Below are 22,936 nucleotides of genomic sequence, written 5' to 3' on the forward strand. Positions count from 1 at the left end.
AATATTACCCTAAAGTTAACAATATAAATCATTTTATAATTAATAAAATTAAGAGAAAATTTAGTCAATTCTACAAAGTTAAACAAGAACCATTTTTTAAATTAATCGTGTGCAATTTATTTAATTGAGCAGACCCTTTTACCAGAAAATTAACAAATTATAGAACATATAATAATGAATAGTAATGTAATGCACATTTAATAATAAACAAACAAAATTCTGAAGCCAAGTGGTGGAAAAAAAACAAAAAAGGGAAAATAATAAATTTGTAGTAACTTTTCAACCAAAAAGAATAGTAAGTACGATTATATATTTAATATTTAAGTTACATTTTTGCCTCAACCAGCAACTTAAATTACAGAATAACAGAAATGCAATTGACCATTAAAATAAAACAATAGATAAGGCATTAACCAATTTAATTTAACAAAATAAACAACTAACTTTTTTGATGCACCGACCGTTTTATATATTAAGTATGAAGCCAGAAAATTAAATATTACTTACATAAAAAAAATTATTACAAAATATTGCCAATCGCAGTAATATTGGAATTACAAACAATAAAATTCTTAGGTTGAACACAGAAATTTAAAATGCATTTTTTTGTGTTTAAGTACCGTAGATAATTGGAGAAAATATTGTAATTATTAGAATACAATTTTAACAAAAAATAATTAAAATTTTATATTTATTGTGCTTAAAGAATAGATTAAAAATTAAATTTGATATTTGTACAGAAATGAAGTGCAAATCAAATTAAAAATTGACGTATAATGGTAATGACGCAATTTTCAAAATATCAACGTCATTTCCGTTAATTTAGATGGTAAATAATAAATTAATGCGTAGGTTATATCGGGAAAAATATTCATCAAGCATTTAATTTTTTTGTTATTAATTTAATGTCATTTTTTGAAATACAAAATATCTATTTAATCATTAAATTATTGATGATAAAAAAACACAATAATATAATCATTTGAAAAATTCCTTGATTCAAAATAAAAAATTTTTAAATAAGTAAGTAAGAACGAAGATATAAATATTCACGTCTTTGAAATGTGCAAGCAAAAAATAAATAAAACGAATTAGTAATTAATGTGGAACCAAATTTCGCTGAACTTTTTTTTCTGATTTTCTTCCTTGTCATTGCCATCCCATCCAAAATCATTTTCATTTGGGGTTTGAAAATTTTTAAATCAAAAATTTGAATCAGTTTTTGCTCAAAGGATCATCTTTAAAAATGCAGCAAAAAATCAAAAATGTTTTAAACTTTTGTAATTAGAGTTGACGGCGAAAATCACAGAGTGTTAGTATAGAAAAAAATTGCATGGCGATAATTTATTCAAAATCCCTCTCTCACGCCCCACGTGGCTGTATGACGTCATAGTTTGTAAGAAAACCTCGCAGTTTTTTGCGAGCCGGTGTTAATGCTAAACGTTAAACTCGTCGACCACCTCTTCGACTTTGCCCCCACATCGCAGTCGGTACTTTCCCGCGCCCCAGTTGATAGTGGGGTCCCAGAAGGCCCGGGATATTATGTAGGGGGTAAGGGTCTCCCTGACAAACCACGCGACCAAAAAGTCGCATTTTGTCATAAGAAGATGGCCGTTCTTTTAAAAACAGAAAATGTTAGTTAATTTTTGGAACGTTTATAAAAAAAATATTAAAATAAAACGTGAGTTAAAAACACATAATAGGTAGGATGTAGTATATAAAAACAAACTTTTACTGTTTATTTATATTAAACCCTGTTTGCTAATAATTCAGGAAGTCAAAATGCCTTTGAAAATATTTTTATTTCAACAACCTAATACCGGGCATATTTTGTAAGGCTCTTTTAACGCAGTGAGGCGTTTTACTATTAACGCTTGACCGCTTTAATTACTGTGCTATTGTACGGTGTGGTAAGTTAAGATTGCCATTACAAAATAAAAATATTTTGAAAAAATAAAATTTTAAAAATTTAAATTTTGGATGTTAATAATTATATAAAAAATATATTAAAAAATTGTAAAGTTGTGCTAGTTTTTGTCTTTTTCTGGTCTACGAATTGATTTTATCACTTTCCTATAAAAATGTGAGCAAATACAAAAACAGATATAAAATTGCCTTCAGCAATATTATAATAAAATAATAACATTTTTTAACGTTTTCAATAACAAGTTTCTGAAATGACTTCAAATAACCAGCGTTAAGCGGGTGTTTTTTTTAGTAGTAAGAAAATGTACCGCAAATTTCTTATTACTAAATACAAATATTTTGTTACAAAAAATGGCCTGTTTTAAATCACATCGGATAAAAAAAAATCGAATACTTAAAATTTAAAAAATGTTTTATTCTTTTTACTATGATTGAATTAAGTTGAAATTACCTCTAATTGTCGAAACAGCATGTAGTCCAATATAAACCAAGCCAAAACATGGTATAAAAACACAACTAACATATTCCAGGAGAAGAAATAAACACATGACCACGAAAACAGGAGACCAGATAGAAAGCACTCGGAAAATGGTTCTAGAATTACTGTGAAAGGAACCATGGCTATTCGAAGTTTAGTCCATCTAAAAACACAAAATTATTTAATTTTCTTTTCTTAAAAAATTTGGTACTTGATTTTAAAGGGAAGTCAATACACAGCTTAAGGTTCACAATATGTTGTCTTATCTTAAGTAATAGCTGACTTCCTATAATTTTCCTTTAATTAAAATACCGAAAACTATTCAATTTTTAACCCTATTTCAAAATTATCAAATGTTAAAGATAAGGAAATGTAAAAAACAATGAAAATAAACCAATTTTTAGCATTTTAAACTTTATTTTACGATAACGTTTTGTGATTGAACTGTAATATTAACAATGGCCTTATTATGTGATGCTGTTGATTTTAATATAAGCAATAACGATTGTAAGCCAAAATGTAATGCATTAATTGCATGGAAGTAATAGCAACAATATAAAGTCCATGTTTCTTACAATATGTAAATTCCATTCCATATTTGTTACACTGAACTTTGCAAGATTTTGAAGCGATTTTATATTTTATTTTTGAAATTTAAATTATTTATTCCTCCAACCCATTATGAGTCGGTTCCGTTGTTTTAGTATGTATATAGAGAATATTACGACAACCCTATATTAAGTTACTTTATCACAGAATTTTTTAGAAAGCCAAATTTACAAAAAGTTTTTTTCGAAAAAAAAATAAAAAAATTTTGTACATTTTTAGTTTGGTTTAAAAAAACATATGAGTATTTTTTCTTTTTAAAACGCGATAAAACACGAGTACTTAAATATTACGTAACCTATAGGTAGTATAATATCACACGAGAGGTCCAAAAATCAATGGTAATAAAATAATCAAATATTAGCTTTTTCAAACGGCCTAAGTACTAAAGGCCACGATATCAGCAAAGCACAAATGTTTATTTAACTTACTTAGACAAACATAAGGTTTTGACAAGCGAACGGGCGTTCATATAATTACTTAAGGCCGGGGCCGCTTTCTTAAAAAATATAGTAAGAAGAAAATTAAAATTTTTGTTTGTTTTTTTGTTTTACGCCCAATTTTCAAACAAAATGTAGTCCATTCACCATATTAACCCCACTTTTAAGGGTTAGATTTTTTATTTTATAAAATGACAAAAAAAAATTAATAATTAAAAATTTATTTTTAGTTTTTTTGACGCGATTTTATCCGAATTCAAGCCGCTCAAAGTTTTCGATCACGCGCACAACTTTACTACATCACGTGATCACGTGAAGTCGCTTAACCGATGACGTAATGGCCGCCTGTGACGGTTGAATATTAAGCCGCGCGGAAATTAGTCACAACTCAACCACGTGACCTGCAAATGGATCGAGATAAAAAAGAGAACGACAAATAAACATTCTGTGCAAAGCAGAGGGATTCGTAATAACCAGATGACGTCACGCGTATTACTAACTCTGTTATTTATTATTTAAACAACCTAACTTGGCGTAATTAAAAAACTGCCCAACAAAAGTCGTAATATGTTATGTAAGCATGGTTAAGCATATACGGTATGCCCCTATTTGACTTGGATATCCTACCACTCGACTTTGTCAGTGATTTATGAGAAGTGAATATTGCAGCTTGTGGTATTTTCCACACACAACTAAAACTATTATGTTGCCTCAATTCAAAACATCAGATTATAATCACACCACTATAGAAGGAAGTTGCATTATTTTACACTTGACAACGTTGTGAATTTTAGAAATGATTGGTTTATTAGGCCATATTTTCCCTTCGCGCGAATTTCACAAGTTTTAATATAAATAGTAAACAAACTGAATTAATTATAAACACAGCAATCTAATGTGTGTGACTAAGTAAACCATTATTCATGACCTTATTTTAGACAAATAAATAATGAGGCAATGTTCTAAAAGTGGTATAGAAGTGTGTAAACAACATAATAATAGAAATATTGGCCAAGTTACAGCTTGTCTACCTTAACCTTATGACAACAAAGGTATAGAGAAATATTAAAAAGTTTTTAACAATCGAAAAATTCAAACTAAACATATTTTTTAATAAGGCGGATGTCACAATTTAAAAAAGTTAAAATTTTCTCCTATTATATTAAACAAACGAAATTGAAAACAGATCAAGTGTCTTAAAAGAATGAGCTCACAACACTTTCTTTTTTCTACGTCACAACACATTGAAATAACGAACACAAAACAATCCCTTACACATTTTTAGGCCTTACAAAGAAATAATTCCACAAAAAAATGTAGGGTAATATACACAATAGCTCACAAGCTAGTTAACCTTAGTAGGATTACAAATAAGCTTTAAAGAAATTCTAAAAAACCTAAGTCATTCATGCTTAACCAGTGTCCATTTTATACAAACCTAACTAACTGGACATAGAAAATAACTTAAGCTTTTAACAAGAACATCGTATGGGCTTGTAACGGAAGGATTTGCTAATGTATTTTGAATGTTTAATATCATTTTGTTGTTTTCTTACCTTGTCATTCTGTCGATAAAACTTCGGACACCATAGTTCCCAGAGTTTTGCAGAGCTGGATAAGAGGCCAACGCTAATTTGTAGCCACTGTAAAATAATAAAAAAACATGATTAAAATTGTCAACAAAAATGTCACGTTTAAAATCATAATTAAGCATTAATAAACAAATGATTATGCTACATCGGCAACATTATGATGACAATTTTATGACATATATTTATAAACTAAAAATTACTGATAAATAAATTTTTTTCATAACATTTTGATAAAGTTTTTTTGTTGTTTTTCAAAACAATGACACACACATACAAATGTTGTTACTGTAGTTAAGTAAATATGTTGTTTAATATACAACAATAAAGAGGTTTAACAGATTGTTTCGTTAGTAATCGCTAACAGACTTACAGGAAACTGAAATCTCATTTATAAACTGAACAAAGATGAATAACAGTTTTGTATTACAATACTTATGCAGATACACAATCTGCAAAACATATGTTTATAATAAATATAATATAAGACCAATATTTAATTCTTTTTTTTTCTTTTTTGTACATACCTGTCTGATATTAGTTTGGCCATGAAATAATCCTCGGCGATATATTGTGAAAGTTTTCCTAAACTTCCGACTGATTTTTCAAAATAATCTTTTCTGATTAACGTTGACATTCCGGTCATACAAATAACTCCCATTAAGTTGGCGTTTAAATAAACCCTCGTATGTTGGGTCCCAAAATATATCTAAAAATAATAAGAACACAAACATAATAAAAATTTGAAACAGAAAGTCTGTACTTTAGGCAAAATTAAAAAAAAACATATAGTTTTAAATTAATTAAACTCATTAATCATTAAATACCTTTTCTATAGTGCTTGAAAATCCCTTTCTATTAGCAGTATAGGGAACTGCATGTACTAGGGCCACATTTTCCCCCATTTTTGATACTAAATCACGAAGGGTTAGCGGCAGGATTCGAACCCCGGAATCGCAGATCCAAAATAAATTATGTTTCATGGAGTTATATGCTGGCATTAAATTATTAATTTTCGGATTGGCTCCGATTTTTTTACCACCTGAAAAAAAATTTTTTTTAGGATTTTATTTCAGAATTAGAATTTAAAGTTTAATGAATAGAAAATGCTGCAGGCAATTTAACATTTTTTGTTTCAATAACATCAATATAAAATATGGATATAATTAAATAATGTCAATTTTTTTAAAATAAAGGAAATAATTAATTTAAAATGTTGTCTACCAGCTAAGGATTAATGTTTAAATCATTATCATGTTCCAATCATCACTGTCACGTTTACAGAATATATTACGAAAATAAAACATGCATTAACTTGGCAATAAATACAACTGGCAATAAATACATTGACATAAGCACCAACTTAGTAGGTATAAACTTTATTGTATATGTACTAAGTCGTAAAAGGCTTAAAATCTTCATTAAAATTTTTTTGCAAACTTTTGGCATTTTAAACTTTGGACATTTTTATGTTGACGATATAACAATAAACTGATAATTAAAACTAAGTTTAAAATGGTAACTTTGTGGGATCATGTAAGCCTGTTAATAGGAGATCGGAAAACAAACATTTAAAACTAATATTTGTTTTACGTCATGTTGTTAAACCTTACTTAGTTTCCTTTTTTGGACCAATGAAGTAACTACAAATTTTGGTATTTTTGGACTGTATATGAAGTAACAATTAACAGCAATTTATCAATATCAAACTAAATAATTTATAACACAATGAAACATTACAAAATATATAAAAAACAATTAACGAAATGACTCAGAAAAAAAAACTTTAAAATAATAAATAAGTATATAATATCAAATGATTGTTAAATCATACATAAAACTGAAACTGGGTAAAAGTTGACAAAAAGGTTTAAAATTTCATATTGTAAATTTGTAATAGAAGACATACCTGATACAATGCGAGCATCAATGTTGGGATGTTTTTCAATTAAGCGATTAACAACTTCATGAGCTGGATCATCAGCATCTTGTATACAAAATAATATCTCTAACTAAAAAAAGAAAGGTCATATTACTTTTTAATCATTGTGTGCTTTTTTTTCTAGTAAAACAATAATTTAAAAAGGCAGTCACATAAAAGATTGTAAAATAGGCTTAAATATCAAGTTAGGGGGTAAAGATCAACCCCCAAAAATGGGTATACACTGTTGGTACTTCAAGTGTACCAGCAGAATAACTATATTTATTAATAAACCCCAAACATTATGTAAATCGCTATTCTTACAAACTTTTAACATAACTTTCTTTTTTTTCCAAACTTGTTAATATTAATTATTACCTCTGGATAGTCGACTTTAAATAGAGTATCTAAATTTTCTTCTAAATGGGGATCCACCCCTTTCAATGGTTTAAGAATTGAAACACCTTGAACTTCAGCTTTCATTAAATCAGGTGGCTTCTTATTCATATAAAATTTTCTGCAAAAATTAAACACATTTTAAACTTAACTACAATATGTTACGGATATAGACAACTTTATCAAAATTAAATAAATATTCAATCTGCATTTAAAACATAAAAATCCAAGTATATAGTAGGCCCTATATATTCCATTAATTTATCAAATTTTTACAAAAATTTAGAACCCAACTTACGAATATATAATGGCAACGATATGCATAAGAAATAAACATGAATTTAAAATAATTCCAAACGCCGCTACACCCTCTACAAAATATACAAGTGAAATCCACCACCAGACCATTATTATTTCTGCTAAAAATAGAGATAATTTTTATAATTGGTAGCTTATACTGTTCAACTGTTACTATGAATATCATATTTAAAAACAGTTTTTGAATATCTAAAATCTATTTTTAATTTACTGCATTGAAAACCCTTAAAAGTTGCTTTAAAATGTACAGAAATGTATTTAAAAAGTTCTAGCGTTCATGCCTAATCAACCAATACATTCTGACATTGCATTCTAGTTTACCAAACTTGTAAACCAATTATACTACAGCTTACTGTAGTGTTATATTACAGCGTTTATAAACTGTTAAATCTTATTGCATTACTAACTGGCTTATAGTAATCTGGTTAACAATAAAGGAAAGATAGCACTAACAGAACAGGTCGTTTTTATATTAATGTACTTACACAGTTATAATAGATACCATTTTTTTTAGCCATTTTATAACACATTATTAGCCTATATAGCGACAGACTGACTTACCTATCTGCCTATAAATCCCCCGCGTAATTTTATTAAAAAATCGATTGAAAATTTTGAAATACGAAATACTACGTTGTTTCCTTGGTAACTTAATATAATAAGCACTTCTACGTACGCCCTACACTACTTCTCGTCAATGGTATCACATGCTCACCACAGAATCTGTCTGCTGACCATTCTCTCTCCTAGAATTTAGATCGTTTTATTTATAAAAGGGTATACCAAGCTGTATTGTGCGTCAACATGCTTTGTCATCGTAATACGAAACGAAATTTGTCGCCGGCCGTAATTGAAATCGATGATTTCGCAACTCCATTTTCTTTCTCTATACCTACTCCCTTGACTACAAAATGCGTACAATATTAAACAAGTTAGAGTTGAGAGAGTAAGCAAGGAAGGTTTGTATTTGTGCAAAAGGTAAACTAAACTGTTGCGCAACTGCCGGGTCCATTGATCAAATTTGCAATATTCCGTTTATAGTAATACATCACTAATTGCAGAAACACGGTCAACTAGGTGCATTTAAAATGTTAGAATATATATTGGTGAACTATAGATGGCTTATAGTATGCGTATTTCTTTTACCAATCTCGTTTTTGTTTGATATTTACATGTTTTTGCGGGCAAAAATTATATTCAAGCTGAATAGTGCACCGAATCAACATGACGTAAGAGTTAAAGAGGTGCAACGACAGGTAAGAACTGTTAAATCTAAAAATAACCTTAAAATAACTTAACACGTGCTAAAAAAACGCAATGCTTATATGCAATGCTATGCAGCATATAGTAAGCAAATATGCGGACTAGATTTTTTCGTATAAAATGCTATTTGTGGTGCCTACAAAGTTAGAAAAATTAGAACTTTTACCAAGTATAAATTGTCTTTAGGTTCGGGAATGGAAAGATAATGGGGATGGTAGAAAAATGTGTACTGCTCGTCCAGGATGGATGACAGTCTCCATAAGATTGGGAAAATACAAGAAAAATATGAAGAAAATAAAAATTAATTTGATGGATGTTCTAGATGTGGACACAGATAGAAAAGTAAATAATCTTTTAAAACTGTTAAAGATTATATAGAAACTAAATTGTGTTTAAAATAAATAACTTCTGTATTTTCATGGATTATGTTGGTGGTGGGAATTGAACCCAAAGCCTTAGGTCCTTACATCATGATGCTTAGTTTTTTAAAAGATTAAAATTTTATTTTTTTAAGATTGTAAGGTTAGAACCACTCGTAACAATGGGTCAAGTAACATCCTTGCTTTTACCAATGGGATGGACTCTTCCAGTTTTACCTGAGTTAGATGACTTAACAGTTGGTGGCCTAATTATGGGAACAGGTAAAACATAAATAAAAATTTTTTAATATATGTAATTGCTCTATTTGTTGAAATAAATATTTAATTCCAAAAAAATTAATTTTATGTTTTTAAGGGGTGGAAACTTCATCTCATAAATATGGTTTGTTTCAGCATATTTGTGAGTCTTATGAACTTGTTTTACCTGATGGATCATTAGTTAAATGCAGCAGGGTATGATAACTTAACTTTATTTTATCCAGTAAAATAACAGCCTTAAAAACATTATGTTTTTGAGTGTTTTATAGTAGTAAAGGAATACAAAATTTAAATATTTTACTTATCAAATAGTGTCTTTATAATTTAATATAAATTCTTTTCCTAGGAAGAAAACAGTGATTTGTTTTATTCTGTGCCATGGTCTTATGGTACTCTTGGTTTTCTAGTGGCAGCTGAAGTAAGAATAGTCCCTGCTAAACCTTTTGTTAAACTTAACTATCAACCTGTACACTCACTTAAAGAAATGACCGATCTTTTTATTGAAGGTAATTATTATTTTAAGAATTTTAAAGCAATTTATTTTATGTGTTATTGTATTTTAAACTTGTCGTGATATTTTAGAATCATCAAAACCCCAAATAAACGACTTTGTTGAATGTTTGGTGTACTCTGAAAACAATGCAGTTGTTATGACGGGCAACTACAGCGACACCTACCATACTAACAAAGTAAATTACTGTCCTGTTAAGATAGCAAAAATCCCAATCAAGTCCTTAATGTAAAAACTTAAACATATAAAATTTTGACAGTTAAATGCGATTGGAAAGTGGTACAAACCCTGGTTTTTTAAACATGTTGAAAGCTTTCTAAGGGAAGGAAAAAGTGTAGAGTATATTCCTTTAAGGGATTATTATCACAGACACACAAGAAGCATATTTTGGGAGTTGCAGGTAGATTAATCTACTTTTGTATGTATAACTTGTGAAAAAAATTGCTAACATGTTCAAATATAAGTTAATAAGTGCATCAAGAATGTAATTAAGTGTAACATTTTGATTTTTAGGACATTATACCGTTTGGAAATCACCCTCTTTTTCGCTTAATAGCAGGTTGGTTGGTTCCCCCTAAAATCTCGCTCCTTAAACTTACCCAAGGTGAAGCAGTTAAGAAGTTGTATGAGGAACATCACGTAGTTCAAGACATGATTATTCCTATAAATAAGTTGGAGGATTGCATAAAAGTTTTCCATAAAGAAATAAAGGTGAATTTAAATTTTTTTTAATAAGTTAAAGTACAAATAATATATTTTAAAATTCTGATCATAATTTCTTTAGTTGTATCCTCTGTGGGTTTGCCCCTTGATGTTACCTGATGACCCAGGCATGGTTCACCCATCCACAGGGAAGACAGAGATGTATGTAGACATAGGAGCTTATGGAGAACCCCATGTTGAAAATTTCAATAGTCGAAGAACGATTGGAAGGTTGGAAAGAGCAACAAAAGATTTTGATGGGTAAAAATTTGTAGTTTTTTTATACAATATATTTTATTTTTAAAAATAGTTTAAGCTCTAAATGATGTTCTTAAACTGATATCCTTGGTTAAATTATCACTTGCAGCATAATGGCTTAATTTTAAAGTAAGCTTTCACCTGTAGTTAAGTTGGTTTAAGGCTAAAACCAATTGCCAAATTCACAGCCTTAACATTAAGTCCTTTTGTTATTATATAACCTGGTCTCAAGTGATTTTTGCCATGTTTAATCTAACTTATTACTTACCTCTAGATTTCAGATGTTGTATGCAGACAGTTACATGCCAGAGGATGAGTTCCGTGAAATGTTTGATCATAGCTTGTATGACAAAGTTCGCGCTGACATTCCACTCTGTGATAAAAGAATGCCGAGAATTTATCAAAAAATTCATAAAGAACGATAAATTGATAACTTTCTTTGGAAACAGGTTTGATTCTGATTGTCTTGTTGTTTGAATAACCTACAAATGAAGAATCAATTTTTGTTTTGTGCCTTTATGATATTTAAACTCTAATTTAATTTCTATAAATTATTTATGCAACTTAATTATTAAGTTATGCGAGATTTAATTATATGCATCAGGTTGCCTTAAAATTTATTTATATCATGTTTTAAAATATTTACTTAATTTTTGCATTGTGAAATTTAGAATTCTTAATTGCTGTGATCTTGTATATTCCTTGTTTATATTGTATGCAAAATTTAGTGTTTTAATACAGGTTAAAAGTGTGTAATTCTTATTACATGTAAGACCAAAATTAGTTTTATATTAGCCTACTTTAAAAAATCAATAAAAGTTAAAAATTTTCGAAAACAATTTAAAAGATAAAATAAAAATGCCAAGAAAATGTTTATTGATGCTAAAATGGGCAAAAACGGATAAAAATAAAAAATGATTTCACTAAATAAATCATTCTTTATTTTCTTGACAGGTTCGAAATGGGTGAATAAGCATTTTAACCCACTTGTTTTTACAATTTTGTGAACAAGGCATAAACTAACAACTACTATATACAAGTGCCTAGTACTTAATACATCAAATATACACTCACATATTCAAGTACATAATAACACAAAGTTCCAGAAAAAAATTTAGCTCTTGAAAGCTTACAGAAAGTTTTCAATATTTTAAAAATAGTTAGTCCATGATTTTAGCAATCTTATCATTAAAGTTCATGTAAACTTTAAATACATAAAGGGTCATAAAAATTGTCCTTGCAACAAGGTTAAATAAATACAAAACTGGCAGTTTTCTATCAATAACAATAGAGTTGGCAATGCAAAAAAAAAACACATAGGTAAGCGATGATAACCAATGTGAAAAACCTGGAAAAATAAAATTGTCCAAAAAAAAACATTTGAAGACATTTAATAATAATAATAATAGTAGTAGAGGCTTACAGAATAACTCACATACTGCAACATTAAACATGATATTACATTTACGATAATGAGAAATAGATACGCAAACATTAAAAACACTGTTACTTACAGAAGAGCAATAACACAAGAGTTTTGTCAATGTTTATTTTAATGTGCAATTAAAATACAATTCATTTTTCATTTGTTTTTGAGTTGCAATTAACAGTTAATGGACCCCAATTTTCAATTTGATAGTTCATAAAAAAAACACTAGATAAAAAATAAAAAAATGATAGTTTTGATATTTATAAACCACAAATAAAATAACATTTTTGTTTTTGTGTATTATTATTATTATTGCTTTGCAATCAAGCATTAACAAAGGCAGTGCAAAAATGAAGTAAATTTTTACAAAAATTCATATTTTGATTTAGCGACCTTTGTGATAAAAAATTAAAAATATTTTTCAGATTTTTTTTTTAAATCAACTGATGTTTATATATATAGTTCAAGGTAGTATAAAATTATGTAAAAAACAGTGAAATACAAAACATAGTAAAAGCACCAATTCTGAATTTGTATTCGGCACTTTTTGATAATTATATAAAAGTTCATTTAAAAAAGGATTTGATTAAATTTTTGAAGAGTTGAATATTTTCAATGTTTAATGTAGAAAAATACACAACTATAAAAGTTATACTTTTCACAGTGCATTTTACTCATAAATGACCACCATGAACAGTATTTGATTAAAATATTAATACGACAATGTACTACGGCTACGCACGATTAAAATATGTTTCAAGATTGTACAATTGATTGAGAATGCGGTAACATATGATCACTGTAGCCCTGAATAGGGTAACTTTCTTCTGTCTTTGGATTTCTGAACGTTGTTAAACGACCATGAACCTGAGAAAACTGTCCGTTACATTCTTTTATCACTTGAGCGTCAGGTATGTTGTTAGTTTTAATATTTTGGTGTCGTAAATTTTTTCCAATTTTCGGTGCTTTGTGATGTTTGTAGAAATGGACCATAAGTAGATTTCGAGAGCTGTAGTTGCGACCGCATTTAATACACACATGCCTGTTGGTAGTGCTGTGATGTTTCACAACTATGTGACTTTTAAGCAGGGAGAGCCTGGAGAAATTACGGTTAGGGCAATGTTGGCATTTAAATGGGAACATCGACTTTTTCTTGGGTTTTTGAGGCATCATTTTGGCCTTGAAGATTTTTTTCATTTCCTTTCCAACTTTCAGATGTGAACGGTTAGTAAATTTTTCTGGATTTTGCTTTACTAACACTGGTTGCTTGGGCACACTGTTTAAACTGTTATTTGTAGCATTATATTGGGTAAATTGGGGCGTGGGTTGGGTCATAACTGGGTTAGAAAAAGCTGGATTTGCTGTGTTGTTGTTAGGGTAAATGTTTTGGGGAGCAGCATCATTTTGCATAACCTGATTCTAATAAAAAAATTCACTTTATAAATTAAAAATGTTATAAAGATAAACACAGTCTTGTTTATTTTGTTTTTTAATAAAACTAAATAGGAAATCTTTGTTGCTTAAATTAAAAGCTGTGAAATTTTTAATGAATTGGTCATTGAATTACCCAGTAATTTCCCTTGTTGTGCTCATTATTAATCACAGCTTGTTGCCGGTTTCCTATTCCCGGTTGAGATTGAGTTTGTTGATAAGTTTCAATAGGATGTTTGTTTACCACTTCATTCTGTATTCAAATATAAAGAACAACTAAACTGACAAAGTACTGTTAAGATAAAATAGAAATAGAGTAATAATTTGAAAAAATCTTTTTCAAAATCAATTCATTTTATCTTGATATTATTTTTTTTCTGTGTTAAAATATCCATTACTTACAGTGTGCAGGTGTTTTTTGTTGCTGTAATTAGGTTTCGTGGCAGGTTTAATCGGCCTTCCAAAGTGATCTAACTCCTTAGCTCCTAAAATGGGTTCAGTTTCTACAAAAAGGTGGCTGTACTTCTGCATGAACTCGCCTGATTTTTTCTTGTTTTTGGCAAAGTGCTTGCGCTGCATGTGCCCTCGTAAGTGGTGCGCTGTGAGGCACCTCTTGCCACATTCGGGGCAGTTGCAGGGGTTTAAATGGGAGGTGTCAGAGTTTGTGACTTTGGTGTCAATGTGGGAACGCATATGACGTTGCAGGTAACATAACCTGTAAAAATTTAATCAATTTCAAATTTATTACCATCTACAAAATATAATTTTTAGATTAAGGCTTATTAAACATAACTGTGCTTATATTTAAATACTAACATTGATGCTTAGGCCCTATACAAAAATCATTTGGAATATGTATTTTAGTCTACCTTAACCAGGGGCTTTCTTCAAAAATTAATATACAGTAAAGCATATGGTATTACCTGTCAAATGTTGAATCACATTCTCTACATCTGAATGGACGTTCTCTTAAATGCACGAAGCGAATATGACGCTTCACGTTGCCAGCTTGTGCAAACCTCTTGTTACAAATACAACACTCGTGCGGGTTAACACTGAGATGGACACTTTCAACATGTTGCATCAAGTTATCTATTCCCTGAGTAAGTAAACATAAAAATTAAATTTAAAAATGAAAAAAAAAATACATATAATGAAGTATATATAATAGATTTTTAGTGAACCCTACAAAATGAATAAAACTGCCATTTGTGGTGCAGGGTAAATTATCACAGGCAAATATTAGTTGAGAGTTGTAATATTACAACAATTAAAATACAGACTGTAGGGCGGGCTATTGACTTTTAGAAATACGAGTTGTATGTATTTTAAAGAAACATTTTTGCAAAAAATATAAATTTTGATTAAGGAGCAATATCTTACCATGAACACTTGATTACAGACTGTACAGTTAAACTTCTGTGACTCTTCATCCTCCCCCTCCTTGACAATCATCGATTGTGATCCATACAAGTCATCCTCATCTTCCGCACCTTCCTCCCTTCTTTTCCTCTTCTTTGGTCGACCCCTTCTAGCCTGGATCATGGGGGAAGATTCGATCCTCTCAGTTTGAGGAGGATGTGGAGTGATGTTTACTACAGGAGGAGCAACTTGGGTCTTCTTCTGAGGAGTTGATTCCGGGATGACTGTCTTGGTGTTGTCAGAGAAAGGTTGGACTGGCTGTGGAGGATAAATCATGCTCTCTTCAATGGTTTGTGGGATTCCTGCAACATCCAGAGGAACAGGAGTACTGCCAAGAGGAGCTGGGTTGGGATTATGGAAGATTGGAAGAGGAGCATTCGGTTGGAACACAGCCGGAACTCCTTGCAAATAATCCTGGGTGTTGATAGAGAGATCATAATAGGAGAAATCTGATAATGTCTTCATAGCCATAGAGAATGCCTCAGAGACTGTGTCGGTAGTGTTAGTGACCCCAAGGTCAATCGAATGAGGATAATCCATAACAGGATTCATATTTTTGTTTATTTCTTCGCAGTGCTTAGGTCCACTATTTAACACAACCTGTTGTTGGCAAATATTCAATTGAGGTACAGAGTTTGAAGTGTTTATCGCGGCATGGTTCAACCACTCTGGGTCCGGTAATTTTACTTCTTCACTTATGCTTTGTTGAGGCATTATCAACTGTTGTGGTGGATTCACAATCTGCTGTTGTTGATATAGCATCTGGTTCTTGGTGACATTAGTGTTGATGTAGTTTGTGTTGTGTGGTAATGAGTAGGGAACATAAGAGTGAGAGGAGATGACAAGTTGTTCAGGTTTGTGGAGAACAATTTGTTCGTGCGCTGTTGAGATCGTAGGGTGTTGAATCTCAGGTCTTGATTGCATTGCTAAAAATAATATTTACCTTTAAAAAAATTGTTTTTAAAAAAATATCCAAAAAGATTAAACCAATGGTGTAGTTGTTAGAACACTTTGCTTTACTACAAAAGGTCCCGAGTTTAATTCACACTGCTTCTTTGCTGTAGCGGCTTTAAGTTAGGTGCAAAGCATAAAACAAATTTTCCATTTGGGAGATTAATTATCAGGTAATTATAATCAATAATATCCCAAACTGCCAAAGTCAACTCGAAACTGAATCAGGACAACAAATGTTACTCTACGCTTAGGCTTTGAAGTTGACCTTTCCAAAACTTGATTTTAATTTTTACCAAAAAACTATTTACCTTCAGTTTTTATAACTTGAGATAAATTTGAAATATTCTGAGTAACCAGTTTGTCATCAGGATGAACTTGTTTCATATGTTCTTGCACATTTAAACTTGATGTAAAAACTTGATCACATTTTACACACATCAACTTATTATCCCCCTTTTCACTGCAAAAAAAACAAGATTTTAGTTAAAAAATTGCCAAGTTTTTTGTAGTTTTATAGTTAGGATGATTTTAAATGCAGAACAGAATAGGATTTTAATGAATACAGTGTATCATAATATATGCTACAAAATGTAACAAATTTCTAGGTAGATTAATTATTAAATGCAATTTTCCTGCAACGTTACTTAATTAAATTATCTAATATTTTAATATAAAATTTAATTATATTCAGGATGTCGGTTTTTCCACCTACATATTTAATTAAAATTAAATGTAAAAAAAATCAATATTAAACCAAGAAAAGACAGAACAAGTTAAACTGTTTGTAGTTGTTTCGCTTATCTTGCTAACACGAAACCTTAAATTTCATTTTATTGACTGACTTATTTACACTTTGATTTAAATAACAGGATGTTAATATCACCAGCAACCTTTCTATAAATACCAAATTGAAAAACAGGAACTGTTAGAACAGGAAATAGTTTAGTTGTATAACTAAATAGTATAAGCAAAAATTTTCAATACCTGACTGTGATAAAATATATGACGTTACTTAATAAGCATGAACTGTGCTACTTACTCGATGCCTTCAATATTTAATAAGAAAAACTGAGTTTTTAATTTGATTAAGTCGACTGACTGCAAAACAACATATCAAATATTTATGAGGCAGAACTAAATAAGGTTAAAAAGCGGGTGAAGCTGCAATATTCTTTCTTGCCAATATTAAATATTTACAATAAAAAATTAACTGTCAGATTGAATTTAATGATAATTTGAAGATTTTTTTTTTCTAGTCTATATAAATATACTTATCAATATCTGTATTAGTATTTTTTTAATATTACTTTTTGTTACTAAATTGACACAGTTTTAATTCAAATACTACAAGCCCTTTTCTTTTAAAATCACAACATAAATAAACTAGCAATACTTGAAAAAAAAACTGATAAATAATTTAAACACATCCTAGAGGCCCTTGTAATTAAACAAGCAAATCATTAATATTAGAGTCCCCATGCATTTTTAAAGTCATTGACCCAATTTAGAATCTAAATCTCCATTGTCAGTTGATGTTTATTCACAAATTGGGACTATCAGTTTTAATTTGTTCTAATTACTTAAATCCAATTATAATTTCATTTTTTGTTGTCAAATTTGTAATAATCTATCTATATATACACCTATTGATTAAGTCTGTTTATTTTTATTAAATTCTAAATAAAGATTAAAATAATTTTAAATTGGATGTTTGAAATTAAAATATTGACTTGTATAAACAAATAGCTTTTAACTGTCTAGACAGGAAAGAAAATTACAATTTCTATCAGATTGTAATACATTTGTAATTGGAAATTGGTTTGGTATTAGCTTATTTCAAATAAAACTTCATATTTTCTTACCCATGTAGTTTCTTGATGTGCCTTTTTAGATTTTTTTCTGATGACACGGTTTTATGACAAATCTCGCATGAAAAAGTTCGACTGCTTTTATTAATCTTACGCATGTAGTCAGCATCTTCAAGTTCATGTAAACTCTTACTGTGATTCTCGAAAATTTTGTTGTTCATAAAACTAAGATCACAGCTAAAAATAAAAATGATTCAAATAAAGAGTTTAAAATCAATGTATCGCGATTGTTCAAAAAGGGTTAAAAATGCAAAAAACAAATTGTTACTTTAAGACCTATTAAAGTTCATTAAGTATTCATGATTTAAAGAAAATTTAATTATGTTCTAAGAAAAGATTAGACAAAAAGGGTAAAGTTAACTAAATACATAATTTTAATGAATTTTATATATATATACTTGAACAATATATAAAAGTTAGATAATAGTTTACCATGTTTAAAATATTAATACATAGCTAAATAAAAATTAAGCTTACCGAACACATAAGTGCCCCGTAACATTCAAGGCATTATGGGATGCTTCAACATGTGAGAGTAAACTGCTCACTGACACGAAACCTTTCGAGCACTCTCCACATTTATAAGGATGTTCATGGTCATGCACAGTTAGAAGATGCCTCTTCAGATGATCCCCCCTCTTAAATTGCTTTAAAAAACACAAAAATTAATTAATTAGTAAAAAATAACATCTTTGAAAATAAATCAACCCTAATGCTATAAAAAGCTGTTTTACATAAGCAAACATTAAGTTAAGAACATTTATGACTTCTTTAAAAATTTAGAATATTATTTACCTTAGAACAGGTGGGGCAAGGATAAATACGTTCTTGTTTTCCTTTGTTATCACCCGTCGATTGCACGCTTACATTTAAAGTAGATTCATTAACAGAAGGTTGTAATACTGTGTTTACAGGTTGAACATATTGTTGTTGTTGGTTATAACTATATTGGCTCACAGAATTAAAATTGTTTTGTTGTTCTAGGTTAGGTTTTGGTAAAATCCGAGCGGTTGCTGATATTGAATTTTGAAAACCAGTCGGTAATAAGCTAGACTCTGTGTTTTGTGGGAAAAGGTGGTTGTTGTTGTTTATGTTATTTTGTGTTGCAGTGACATACATTTTAGATGGTTGTTGATCCGGTAAAGATGCTGAAAACTGCAGGTTATTAAACTGTAAACTCGTTGACATGGTTGGCTGTATAATACCAATATTTTGAGAGTTAATGTTTGAGTTATTAGTTTCAAAGTTTTCTTTGATATTTAGAGTTGAGTTTCCATTGCAATGGTGCCATTGAGTTGTGTTAATTTGAGCATTAGTTTGGTTTAAAGGAACACTTATAATAACATTATTATGATGTTGAGAATTTAACCTATTCATCTAAAAAGTAAAAGTTTTAAATTAAAATCCTATATGGCCAGAAGTATATAAAAAGAATCACAATAAAACTATAGCAATTTAACTTATAAAATAAAAATATATGTAAACGTAAAATGACAGACATTTTTAAAAAATATAACAAAGATTTATACTTTCAGAATTTTTGACTTTCTTTGGCACTTGCTTACTTAACTAGAAAACAAACCAAATACAGCTTTTAAACTAACTAAATATGAATTAATTAGACCTTATTAAGTGTATACTCTTATTAAACAATCCTGCTGCTAAACAACCAACTAATATTTATTAACAACAATATTTTACCTTTTATTTATTGAGACTGTTCTGAAATGCGGTTCACCATGATTTGCTAAACTTACAAAATATCTCCGCCAAGCGGACACAAAAGATTAATCTATAAAAACCATTTTTTAATCAATTTATTAAGCATATTTATGTAGTTTATATAACTCTTAATCCTTCCCTAGTAATTTTTTATATATATGTTAAGTTATTTATTAAAACTAAAAGTCGTTATTTTTGCGAAAGAATATAGGATATGTAGCGTCGTCCAAAATTCACGTATTGCGCAATTACAGTACAAAAACAACTAAACTTTATAGTTATTGACCTAAAAAGTATATTTACAATCACTTTTTAAAGCGCTGTGCTCAATACCTTTTACTTACTGAGGATTTTTTGTATTGCAACCTAGCACAATGATGTCCTACTGATTAAATAAATAAAACAACTTTTTACAGTTTAGAATACTGATAAAATAAAATTGAACGAGCATAATAAAGAATAAACAATTATGGGCACCAGCTGTTTATAAACAATTAAAATTATATTTGCAACTTACTTTTTTCTTAATGATTTTTAAATTTAAAACAAGACAGTATTGCACAAAAAAATAAAAGTAGTTCATAGAAAACACAGTTAAAAACGTAATTGTATTTGTTTAAAATCATCTAACAACAACGGGTAGATATTTTTCAAGGTCGGATCTTAATTTTAGTTCAAGTTTACGTCCATCGTTATGGGAAAGAACAAAATCATGAGATTGTAATGCAATCTTATAACAATGACTTATTCTTTTAACATCGTTTATAATCATAACGTACTCATCCGCCAATGAAATATTAACAATTAAATCATCTAGAACGTTCTTTACAAAGTTCATAAAAATAGATGGTGAATATTCAAGTCTTGTAAAGAACTTTTCGTTTTTGGAATTGTTTTTAATATCTTCATAATCATTCAACCAAAAACTTATGTGAAATTCATATTTAGTAGGGTAAAGTGAAAATAGTTTGTACACTTGTTTCCTTAGGCAAGCATTTTGCAAACGTAATTGAGTTTCTTTGTTAAGAGACCATACTATTTGTTGGTCTGGAATAGATAAACCAGAAATTAAAATGCATGCTATTAGGTCCATATCAAGCAATATTATAGTATAAATATGTTGTTTATAATCTACCACTGCTTGAAGACCAATTACTTGTGCATTGCTATTTGTTGAAGGAACAGTGATCAGGGTTAAACTTTTTGTCGAGTAATTGCAATCATTGACATTATGTAATATAACATCAATACCATGTCTTACGTTGGATGAAATGTTATAATTATCAAGGCACTGTTTTACATTTGAACTTATGTTATTGTCAGTAAATTTACAGTGTATATTTTTCCATTCAAAAGTGTGACTATTGTTTTCTGGCGAATATGATTTAAATATTTTGGAAGATATATCGTCGGCATTTAACATTCCTTTTTGTATCATCACAACTTCATAATGAACTTGCGAATACATTAAATCTTCAATGGTATTGCATAGGTTAATAACAGGACCACCATAACTAAAATATTGGGTTTGGTTGGAGTGTATTTCAAATAACCAAAATTCAAGGTTCTTTAGTAATGATTTTGCTAGAGAAATTTCCTTTTTAATTTTGGAAGAAATATGTAAATGGTCTATTCCGCCACAATCTAAATTGTCTTTTTGTGGATAGATTGAATTATCTTCTTCCACTTTTAATAAGAAATCTTTTTGTGGGTTAAATTTAAAATTTGATAAAAATACATCTTGAAAATACTTCTGGGCCAAAAATTGATTTGGATCTTTAGCTAAATTTAATTTTTTAGAAATTGCAGGGGGTAGTGTATTATAATCTACTTTGTGAAGAGGCAAAACATCCCAATCTAAAAAAAAATTGGCAATTTTAAAGATATATACACCTGAAAAGTAAAGGTATCATATACATTACCTTCATTTAACTGTAAAATTGTGGGAGCCTGTACAAATGTATGAGTGATTGCTCCTTCCAATATAAATTCATTCCCTGCTCCTCTTTTACCGGTGCATTTATACTCAGGATATTTATCATAATCGAACTCAAGCACCTCATTTAATATAAACCCAGAATAGGCAGCCATTTCAACAATCTATAAAAATAATTAAAACATACATTCATAACAGTTTAGTGGTCCATTTTTTTAATAAAACTAATTTACATTTCAAAGTCAATAAATATAAAAACACCTTTTAAAAAATGTGTTTTGTATAAACTTGCCTGCCAATGATTTTGAGTTTCTCTGTGTTTTGTATCAGCTGGTGTTCCACCCTGTCCTGCACAAAGAGTAATTTCTACACATCCATCTTTAGTTAAAACTTGCTTACAAGATGCCAGAAACTCTTTTAATAAAGCTCTAAATTAAAAAAATTAGAAATTGAAACGTTACTATTATTATTTTAAGGAAATATAACTGTATTTGTATTTACCTATTTCGTTTGATGCCAGCTTTTCTTCCAATATGTGGAAAATTAAATATTACTTTCTTAAAAAGAGTGTCTCCAACATTTAAGGTGCCTTGTATGTCTTTAGCATCAACAGAGTGAAACACCTTAACGCCATTTTCTTTTAACCACAATATGTTAGAAGAAGTTTTATCTCCATATTTTTTTATACATGTTGTTTCGTCTTCATATGTTGAAGTCCAAATGTTCAATTTGTTTCCTTCGGATATTAAAAGTTTTGCAAGAGACAAGCTAAACGATAAATTACCTTCCCCGACAATTAAACAACTCATCATATTAAGCTATGTGGAAAAAACAAAACTGCTTTAAGTAGAAAAAAAACTTTGATAAACAATAACAAATAGTACACGTGGATCCCGGGTCGAGCTGGGTTTTCCGGGTTTTGTTTTTGGCACCAGGAAGTGAATACATACATAAGGTTTTCGCTAAAAACACCACATCGCTTATATAATAATTTATACAATTATAAATAAACATAAATTTAATCCGTGCAGTTATTCTTTTGCCACTAACACTTTGCAGCTTCAAGCCGAAAATGGCGAAAGTCACGTGGGGCTAAAAGGCAAGCTGCGCAAGCGCAGAACGTTGGCT

The 22,936-nt window shown here is 29.4% G+C and overlaps 4 protein-coding genes across 5 annotated transcripts; 1 reads left to right on the forward strand and 3 right to left on the reverse strand.

Moving 5' to 3' along the window:
• Positions 1-105: 105 nt before the first annotated feature.
• On the reverse strand, positions 106-8,396 carry LOC145744854 (ceramide glucosyltransferase-like). Of its 2 annotated transcripts, none has more exons than XM_082562814.1 (9): positions 8,236-8,396; positions 7,655-7,772; positions 7,339-7,477; positions 6,949-7,051; positions 5,867-6,081; positions 5,567-5,748; positions 5,007-5,093; positions 2,378-2,567; positions 106-1,616 (listed from the first exon to the last, which is right to left on the reverse strand). In XM_082562814.1, the coding sequence occupies exons 2-9, from the start codon at positions 7,762-7,764 to the stop codon at positions 1,437-1,439; spliced, it is 1,206 nt and encodes a 401-aa protein (XP_082418940.1). In that variant the 5' UTR covers positions 7,765-7,772; positions 8,236-8,396; the 3' UTR covers positions 106-1,436. The 2 variants fall into 2 exon arrangements, with proteins under 2 accessions (XP_082418940.1, XP_082418939.1); XM_082562813.1 differs by having other exon boundaries at positions 7,655-7,775.
• A 222-nt stretch (positions 8,397-8,618) lies between these two features.
• LOC145744638 (delta(24)-sterol reductase-like) lies at positions 8,619-11,728 on the forward strand. The gene is made up of 10 exons (XM_082562537.1): positions 8,619-8,930; positions 9,124-9,279; positions 9,452-9,578; positions 9,673-9,770; positions 9,922-10,081; positions 10,158-10,264; positions 10,346-10,486; positions 10,600-10,797; positions 10,871-11,049; positions 11,321-11,728. The coding sequence occupies exons 1-10, from the start codon at positions 8,763-8,765 to the stop codon at positions 11,469-11,471; spliced, it is 1,485 nt and encodes a 494-aa protein (XP_082418663.1). The 5' UTR covers positions 8,619-8,762; the 3' UTR covers positions 11,472-11,728.
• Positions 11,729-11,914: 186 nt separating this feature from the next.
• On the reverse strand, positions 11,915-19,651 carry LOC145746004 (uncharacterized). The gene is made up of 10 exons (XM_082564181.1): positions 19,646-19,651; positions 18,946-19,527; positions 18,628-18,797; positions 18,145-18,327; positions 16,591-16,742; positions 15,290-16,254; positions 14,830-15,005; positions 14,309-14,621; positions 14,043-14,159; positions 11,915-13,894 (listed from the first exon to the last, which is right to left on the reverse strand). The coding sequence occupies exons 1-10, from the start codon at positions 19,649-19,651 to the stop codon at positions 13,232-13,234; spliced, it is 3,327 nt and encodes a 1,108-aa protein (XP_082420307.1). The 3' UTR covers positions 11,915-13,231.
• An 843-nt stretch (positions 19,652-20,494) lies between these two features.
• Positions 20,495-22,743, reverse strand: LOC145746005 (ferredoxin-fold anticodon-binding domain-containing protein 1 homolog). The gene is made up of 4 exons (XM_082564182.1): positions 22,310-22,743; positions 22,101-22,236; positions 21,795-21,972; positions 20,495-21,729 (listed from the first exon to the last, which is right to left on the reverse strand). The coding sequence occupies exons 1-4, from the start codon at positions 22,618-22,620 to the stop codon at positions 20,495-20,497; spliced, it is 1,860 nt and encodes a 619-aa protein (XP_082420308.1). The 5' UTR covers positions 22,621-22,743.
• Between the last annotated feature and the right edge of the window lie 193 nt (positions 22,744-22,936).

The sequence above is a fragment of the Corella eumyota genome, chromosome 3 (genome assembly GCF_963082875.1).
Source record: "Corella eumyota chromosome 3, kaCorEumy4.1, whole genome shotgun sequence".
Lineage (NCBI taxonomy): Eukaryota > Metazoa > Chordata > Ascidiacea > Phlebobranchia > Corellidae > Corella > Corella eumyota.